The sequence below is a fragment of the Cicer arietinum genome, chromosome 2, assembly GCF_000331145.2.
Source record: "Cicer arietinum cultivar CDC Frontier isolate Library 1 chromosome 2, Cicar.CDCFrontier_v2.0, whole genome shotgun sequence".
Lineage (NCBI taxonomy): Eukaryota > Viridiplantae > Streptophyta > Magnoliopsida > Fabales > Fabaceae > Cicer > Cicer arietinum.
Window position 1 is genome coordinate 10,748,452 of NC_021161.2, and position 8,710 is coordinate 10,757,161.

Genomic DNA, 8,710 nt, shown 5'->3' on the forward strand with positions numbered 1-8,710 from the left:
CGTCGTCGGGATCGCTTGCGTGACAGAGATAGGGACAGAGAAAGGGAGAAAGAACGAGAGCGATTGCGAGAACGGGAACGAGATCGAGAAAAGGAGCGTGAAAAGGAGCGCTTGCTGGAGCGGCGTGAAAAGGAGAGGGAGCGAGAACGCAAACGTGCACTTGAAGTTAGACTTGAACGAACTCCAGTGAGGTCCTCGAAAGATCCCCGTGGCACTTCAAAAGATCCTCGTGGCTCATCTTTGACAAAGGAGGGAAAATCTTCACGACGGGACTCCCCACATCGTGTCGCATTACATAGGTGGATCTTAATGATTTTTCTATTTCTGCGTCCTGCTCTGGTTCTGAATAACTAGCTGCTTGTATATCTTGCAGCATTCTGTAACTAACTTAATGTTCTGTTATGCTGAAGGCACCATTCACCTGTTAAAGAAAAACGGAGAGAATATGTCTGCAAGGTAAAAGGAAATGAAAACTTGGCTGTTCCATAATTATGAGAATATTTCTCTTCAAGGAGCCTGTTGTGCTGCTTTTTTCCTCTGGAGATCCTTGGATAATTTTGCCTTATAAGACTTAGTATTTCCTGTTATAGATAGTAGTTTGGCACTTGAACCCTTTTTTTAAACCTTGGACTCGATTTATTGAGTAATTCACTCTTGTTCTCTACTACCCCACATGATTTGATTCAACGATGCGGGGACATTTCAGTTGCCTTTGCTTCCTTTTTGTCTTCGTTGTCCTTGTTGAGTGTGCATCCTCAGAAATCTTGTTTGCATTTTGGGTTTTAATTGTTCTTTTCTGTTCCTTTTCTCCAAATCCTATGTTATGTTATCTCTGCCGTTCTTCCCTCTGGTGGTTAGCTGCTTTCTTTTTGTTCCTTATAGTCAGGCCTTGCTTTTTATTTTGGGATGTCTTTCAAATGTTCCATATCAGTTCTTTGCATCCTTGACACACATCTAGATAAAAGATCATGTATGTTTTTAAGAGTATTTCTATCCTTATCGATTGCACACAGGAATGAGTCCACTGTTATACTTCAAGAAGGAGTGCATTGATTTCCTTAAAAGTAGACCTGTTTTATGTTTTAATTTTTTGTCCATCATATACTGTTGCATGATTTCTCAAGTTATATTAATTGAATTTACATTGTCTAATCTGCCTGAACAGGTTTACCCTTCTTGTTTGGTGAGTATTGAGAGGGATTACCTCTCAATTGACAAGCGATACACGCGGCTCTTCATCCCTCCCGAATTCTCTAAGGTACACTATTGTTTGCTTGTGGTAATAAATAATTTTGGGGGAAATAAATACATTTTTAAAATAAATCTCAATAAGCTTGTGATAAAATTGTTTAAGAAGAAAATAAACGAACCTGAACATAATTTTCTTCCTTAATGGTAAATTTTGACTTCATATTATTTTGCACAAATGCTTTAGGCTGTTGTAAACTGGCCGAAGGAAAACCTTAAACTGTCTATCCATACTCCGGTCAGGTACCTCTCTTTATGTCTCTACTGTTTTTGCATCTTGCTCAAAAGTTTGAGAATTTATTTGTCTGTTTTGTAAATTTCTTGTATTTCTGTAGGTTAGAGGTAAACAATTATGTGGGTGGGATGTCTTCCCAAATTGTTTTGATTGTTGGTCGTAACATTTGTGTAATATGCTGTTTAAAAAAGTACTGTTTTCTTCAAAGTTGCAAAATGCTCTAGATTGATTTTTATTTATTCATAAAAAATGCTTTATTCTTCATGCATAGAATATATTCTTAATTGTTTGTGCATTCCCTTCATAAGGTTCTCATGTTATTTCATTTGAGAAATTACAAGTAAAATAAATATGATTTTGGGCAGTTTTGAGCATGATTTTGTTGAAGAAAGTGTTAAAGACTCGTCTGGAAAGCTTTTGACGGGACAGCCTTCAATTTCAGAACAAGGAAATACAGTTTGGAATGCCAAAGTAGGTTTAAAATCAAAGTTGTATAAACTATGCTTTTCTCTATGTTGTTTTAATTTTTATATGATATGATTTGAAGGATTGCATTTTGTTGATCTAAATGTCATCAATCACTGTCTATTCCCAGGTCTTTTGTTCTGTTGCTCCAAATGATTTTTCTGATATTTTAATGTTTGGCTGCAAAAAATGGCCAAACTCTACTGATTTTTTTCCATCTAAATTTGAGCATGTTGCAAGGGTTGTATATCCAGCCACATCCACTTTTCCAATTTTGCTATTGACTTGTTGATTTGAGCATCTATATCAGTGCGTCCTAATTTCTTAGACAATTTATCTGTTATTGCTAGTTCCCTGCCAGGGTTTTATATCCAGCTGTGCCCACTTGTCTTTTCCAATCAAGTATTTATTCTTATATAGTATTCACTGTCTTCTTTATACTGGCTATCCTATTACTGTTATCCTGTTGATGGGGCCGGTTGCTCTGTGCCGCTACCCACGTTGATAATTTTGTTATATGCCGTCATATATTTGGTCTGCTGTTTGATATTGAATCATTGGTATTTTACCCCGATTATTTGTAAGAGGTTTGGTATATTCTACTGTTTGATAAGTAATATTTTTTCTTGTCTCAGGTAGTTTTAATGAATGGGCTTAGTAGGGGCGCTCTGGAGGAGCTGTCATCTGATAAACTATTTGATGACCGCATTCCTCATATTTGCAATTTCCTTAGGTTTGCTGTCCTTAAGAAAGATCATTCTTTCATGGCAGTTGGTGGTCCATGGGAACCTGCTGATGGGGGTGATCCATCTAATGAAGATAACTCTTTGATCAGAACTGCCCTTAGGTATATATACCTATGACAGGATGAGATGATTGTTGGTGTAAAAAGTTATGCTTTCCACTATTGAGTAATGGACATTTTCCCTATTTTTACAGATACACGAAGGATATTATTCAGCTTGATTTGCAGAAGTGTCAACACTGGAACCGTTTTCTTGAGGTAGCAGTTTATTTTTTTGACTATTTATTGGTATGAACTGGAAGGCACCTATTTATGTTTAAATACCTATTAGGAACCTGTCAACACCTATTGTCTTAAGTTTTCGCTTTTGCCGTGGGCATGCTGCTTCGACACTGCATGAAAAAGTCACATTTACTGTTGTAGTTTTTATATCTTCATGTTGTCATTAATGATCTTTTTTACATTTATTGGTTTAATATTCTTTGGAGCATCTATTGCCTCTTTGTTTTTTAGTAATATTTCCTTCATCTGAGATTATGTTATTTCTTTTGGTTACTTATACAATATCTCATTTAACAAAAAAAGTTAGTTACCAAAGCTGTTATGTCTTCCAGATACATTATGATCGAATTGGCAAAGATGGTTTCTTTAGCCACAAGGAAATCACTGTACTTTATGTTCCCGATTTGTCTGATTGCCTCCCTTCATTAGATGAATGGCGTCATCAGTGGCTTGCTCACAAGAAAGCTGTGGCCGAAAGAGAACATCAAATTGCTTTAAAGAAAGAGGTATGGTTTCATTAGTTTAGGTTGTTACGTATACATGATTTTTTGGATGGATTGGATTGCAAAACACATTGTGTATTCCATATTTTCTCTACTATTATCTTATAATAATGTTGTTTTCATAATATTTCAGAAATCAAGAGCTATCAAGGAATCAAATGGTCAGTAGATATCCTTCATCTTCGTCCTTTACAAAACATAGTATCATTTCCGTATCCCAATTATGTGTAGTTGTATCTTTCTTTCAAACCCATTGCTTCATAGCCCTTCACTCCTTTGGTACCATTTTCTTCTCACTCCAATTATTTTTATCTCTAGTTGTGATTATTTTTCTTTTTCAATAATTTAAACAAATCAGATAAGAAGAAGGATTCTGCTGCATCTGGAAAATCAAATGTCAAGAAAAAGGAGAAAGACAGTAATACTGTTAAGGAAGAAAATGAAAAAAAAGCAGGAGTGAGTAACAATACAATTGCTAAAAAGGATGCCTCAGACCTAAGTGTAGGCAAGAGTGCAGAAAAAAAGACTGGGGAAACTACCCCTGGACAAACCAAAGGCAGTGTGAAGTCTGTGAAGAAGAAAGTTATAAAGAAGGTTGTGAAACAAAAAGTCGTCAATAAGACAAATGATACTGCCAAGAAACAATCTGACAAACCAGGTGAGAAGGATGTTGCAGATAAAGTGGCAGCATCAGATGTTGCTGCTGAGGAGGTCAAGTCTTCTGTGGATCCTACTGGAACTCAAACCTCTGGAAAAGACTTGGTTTCGGAGCATGTTCCTGCTGGGAAAACTGATGGAGCTGAGGGAAATGCTAAGGAAATTAACAGTTTTGAAGATAAACCTCTGGACAAGCCAGATCCAGCAGTTAATACAACAACCAACGATGCTACCGTGAAAGTAATAAAAAAGAAGAAAATTATCAAGCGGGTACCAAAAAAGAAGGTTGTTGGCGAGGCATCTAAATCTGTGGTTTCTGAACCTAAAAATGAAGTGGGTGTTGTAACACCTCAGGCACAGGATGGTACAAACAGCACTGGCAAGCCGATTGCTGACGCAGACACCATAGTTACTGAGGGTAAGAAACCTGCTAAGGTTGTACCTAAGAGAAAGTTAAAAACACCCATGTCTGGGGAGAAAGATGATCCAATTGATTCCAATAAAAGAGATGTGAAGTCTGATAAAACGGAAGAAGACAATGCTGAGGCAGCTCATGCAAAGGATGGCACACAGAGCTCTGGCAAGAAGTCTACTGGTGCAGATACAAAAATAGTGTCAGTGGCAAAGAAAACTGTGAAGTTAGTTCCTAAGAAAAAGTTGAAGGTGCCTACCTCTGAGAAGCAAGAAGGTGCAGGTGATTCCAATAAAAATGAAATGAAGTCCGACCAGGATGACAAAAAGGATGATAAAGGAAATGGGGAAAAGAGTGGATCCAAGATAGTCAAACAAAAAGCCTCTGAGAAAGACACTCAAGCTGTCAAGGGGAAACTGAAAGTTGGGGATAAATCAAAAGATCAGAAAGTAACAAGAGAGAAAGATGGAAAAGTTGATCCCAAAGGCAAATCTAGTAAAGAAGTGAAAGAGAAGAGGAAACCTGATGAACCTCCTCGGCACCCTGGATTTGTTATTCAAACAAAAGGGACAAAGGATTCTAAAGTATGGTATCTTTAGCTTGACTTAAGAAACATTTACATTACTATCTTGTGCACTTTATATCTAATGTCGATTCTTGTACAGATACGGTCATTATCACTGTCTCTGGATTCATTGTTGGATTATACTGAAAAAGATGTTGAAGAATCAACACTTGAGGTCTGTTTACATGTTTTTATTTATTTGTCAATGCAACATTTTTCTCCATTATTTGTCTATGGGATTGTTGCTGATTCTGAACGGACATTCTCCTTTTCTGGTTTGTTATTTTTGCAGCTTTCATTGTTTGCTGAATCATTTTATGAAATGCTTCAGTTTCAAATGGGTTCTAGAATTTTGACATTTCTTCAGGTTGGTTACATTTGTTTTTGTTAACTTATGGTTGACTTGATTCTCTAAAGATGGTTAACTAGTTTGGCTTACCAATTTTTCTTCAGAAACTACGCACAAAATTTGTAATGAAAAGAGCCCAGCGAAAGAGGCAGCGAGAAGAGGGGCCTGACAAAGATAATGCAAACAAGTCACCCATAAAACGTCAAAAGGGTGATGATTCTTCTGTGAAGAGCGAGCCAAATTTGGACACATCAAATCCAACCCAAGCAGATAATGAGAAAACTGTTGCTGAGAATGACAACTCTAGTAATAAGGAGGAGGATGTGAAGATGGAAAATGCATCAGATATGGAAGAAGATCCGGAAGAGGACCCAGAAGAATATGAGGAAATGGAAAATTGTAGTCCCCAACATGACTCATCTAATGATAAAAATGCTGAGCAAGAGGCTGATGCAAATAATGAACCTGAAAATGTTACTAGCAACGAAAAAGCAGCAGATGAAACTTCTAAAGGGGAAATAAAGGTTAAAGATGAGGTGAATGAGTTCAAGGTTGATGTTCAACGCAATGAAGACAAGGAAGGCAAGGCTGATACAAGTAAGAAAGAAACCCCTGCTGTTAAGGAGGTTGTTGTGGACAAAGAATTGTTGCAGGTACTTGTTTTTTCTTGTACACTGTGTTTCTGTTGGTTATTTGCTTCTCTATGGTCATCTATACATCTACTGCATTATTTGCCATAATTTGGTTTCGATGAAATAATGCTTTGATTTATTTTTAATGACAGGCTTTTCGATTTTTTGATCGAAACCGTGTTGGCTACATTAGGGTAATGATCTGTCTTTTATTTATTTTAGTTTATTTTCATCCGTCATGACTGATGAAAAATATGTTTATTTCCAGGTTGAAGATATGAGAATAATAATCCACAATCTGGGGATGTTCCTTTCTCACAGGGATGTGAAGGTGTGTGAATATTTCTGAACTTTGTGCAACTTATTTTTTATTTTTCTGCCTCTTGTGTTCTCTATGACTGTCATTTTAATGTTTTCTATTATAACAGGAGCTTGTACAGAGTGCATTATTGGAGAGCAACACCGGGAGGGACGATCGAATACTTTATATCAAGTTGGTGCGGATGAATGACATTTGATTCACCCTAGTTTTTGCTTTTGTAATTACAGTTTGACATTTATTGTTTTTGCTTGCTTTGCTGAAAGGATAGGTGGTCTTTTTTTGTTGTTGTGTTAATGGGACCAATTTAGGTGGGTCGTATTTTTGGGCATGATGCACTCTTGCTTTTTAAACAATATTGTTTTTAAAAATAATTTCTATATGATGATTTTCAAACATCATGTTGCCCGAGTTGATAACTTTTGTATTTAATTTGTCGATTATGAATTTTTAACTCTTGGATCTTAGTTGCAAATTATTGAGTGTAACTCGATTTGTTCTTTCACCTAAAAAAGGATGGGTTTCCACAATGTATCCTTCACATTTTATATACATGTGTAAAGCCAAGTGTGGTGAAAAAAAGGACGAGGGTGCAAACGATACAATGAAAAAACGATGACATTGCCTTGAAGAAAAGTAAAAAAATTAACTAAGTTTCAAACACTGAAGTGTTTAACCTTAAACTGTTTCACTTGTAGACTGATATACATAGAGTAGTGAGAAGAATAGAAGCATGAGGTGAGCTGAGTTGGAGTTGGATCCAGTAGGATCTTCATTTTTCGTTTCAATCGGTGGTTCATGGTAATTTGATTCTCAATTTCATCCAAGTGATGAAATCAAGTTTGGGGGAATTGCTGAAGAGTAGTGTGTCTGCTATGAATGAATACATATACATGGATCCTCTGCAGATTTGCAAAACAAGCTTCTTTGAATCGCGCTTTATTGCGTTGGAAGTGTGTATGGAAAATGAAAACTAAATTCCCCCTGGTTATCATATCTGTGTGCAAAAACATTGATGATATTTTTCCATCCTATTTGGAGATATGGCCATTAGAGGCTTAGATGATGGAGAGCCATCTACAATTGTGTCGAACAGAATGAGAAGCATTGTGGGACTCTTATGAGTTCTACTGAGAGGCCTAGAATGGTGAGATAATGAATGTAATGTGATATCAAAGATTCTTGGCGGAGTAGATTTGAGTTGATTGCCATCGTCAGAGATGATGATGTGGGTAAGGTTAGGGGTTGAGTCAGAAAGATTCCATACATATGATGCACTGTATGATCTCGTGGTCTAGCAAAATCTAACAATAATAAATATAATAATAAAGTAATATTTTATGGACTACCCAACATCAAGAACAATCCCAACTACAAGAACTATCCAAATTAATCTAATGGGTAGAAAAGGAAATCAAAAAAGATAATTAGGAGATAAAGTCTTTAAAGATGACATCCTCATTATTTCTCAAAAGAAATAAAAGATTTCATTTTAGAGATAAATTAATACATATTGACAAAAAAAAAAAAATATAAAAAAAAGAAGAAGAGAAATATACATAAGTGACATAATAGTAAGAGCCACCCTTTAAAGTATTTTTCAAAATAGATCATGCTAAAAAAAAAACTTGTGTCTTTATCTCATAAATAAAGTTTTCTGTTTCATATGAAAAATGAAGAGAATCTTAATCTAAACCCTATGAGTATGAATACAATCGAATAGATCAAACATACCATACATAGAAGGAAAATGATTATTTTCACAAAGTAGTTACTTCACGACAACATCATATTTACATGTACCTATATCTCTTATTTTTATCCACAAAATGTTTTTAGTCAAACCACAAGTAATTATTAATTCATGACTTGTTCGTGATATTTGTCTTTGTGACAAAAATCACTATCGATGACCGCCCAATTCGCCTTGCTATATATTTAGTATGTTTTATTTTTGACAAATCTTTCTTTGAATTAATGACACTAATTAAGGTTACTGACGGTAGGCAAAACACCTTCTATATATTTGAAGGGTGCAACTGCAAGGGAGTAGGTGCATGCATGTTTATGCTTGGGACATGTACAGTCTGGAGTACGTTGGAAAATAAACTGTCTCCTCAGAAGAAGCAAGTTTTTGGAAATAATATTAATGGATGGCCATGGACTAAACCTACCACTATCATGACTCCATCTTCTTAAATTTGATAGATTAATATATCAATGATGAAGGGCTTTGATTCTCTTAGGACGTACGGAATTATTTAACACTTTCTTTTTTGCTTTTTTTGGCTCCAAAGC

At 35.8% G+C, this 8,710-nt stretch overlaps 1 protein-coding gene across 2 annotated transcripts in view; it reads left to right on the top strand.

The window, feature by feature from the left end:
- Positions 1 to 6,813, top strand: part of LOC101507145 (protein SHORT ROOT IN SALT MEDIUM 1) — a 9,604-nt gene extending 2,791 nt beyond the window's left edge. For both annotated transcript variants that reach the window (XM_004490037.4, XM_012712833.3), the window contains exons 7-22: positions 1 to 299; positions 411 to 456; positions 1,166 to 1,258; positions 1,436 to 1,491; positions 1,849 to 1,954; positions 2,584 to 2,795; positions 2,888 to 2,951; positions 3,308 to 3,481; positions 3,612 to 3,639; positions 3,837 to 5,131; positions 5,213 to 5,287; positions 5,405 to 5,479; positions 5,566 to 6,114; positions 6,246 to 6,287; positions 6,362 to 6,424; positions 6,522 to 6,813. In XM_004490037.4, the coding sequence (XP_004490094.1) occupies positions 1 to 299; positions 411 to 456; positions 1,166 to 1,258; positions 1,436 to 1,491; positions 1,849 to 1,954; positions 2,584 to 2,795; positions 2,888 to 2,951; positions 3,308 to 3,481; positions 3,612 to 3,639; positions 3,837 to 5,131; positions 5,213 to 5,287; positions 5,405 to 5,479; positions 5,566 to 6,114; positions 6,246 to 6,287; positions 6,362 to 6,424; positions 6,522 to 6,611 (3,267 nt within the window). In that variant the 3' untranslated portion in view covers positions 6,612 to 6,813. The remainder of the gene's footprint in view (positions 300 to 410; positions 457 to 1,165; positions 1,259 to 1,435; positions 1,492 to 1,848; positions 1,955 to 2,583; positions 2,796 to 2,887; positions 2,952 to 3,307; positions 3,482 to 3,611; positions 3,640 to 3,836; positions 5,132 to 5,212; positions 5,288 to 5,404; positions 5,480 to 5,565; positions 6,115 to 6,245; positions 6,288 to 6,361; positions 6,425 to 6,521) is intronic.
- The last annotated feature ends 1,897 nt before the right edge of the window (positions 6,814 to 8,710 follow it).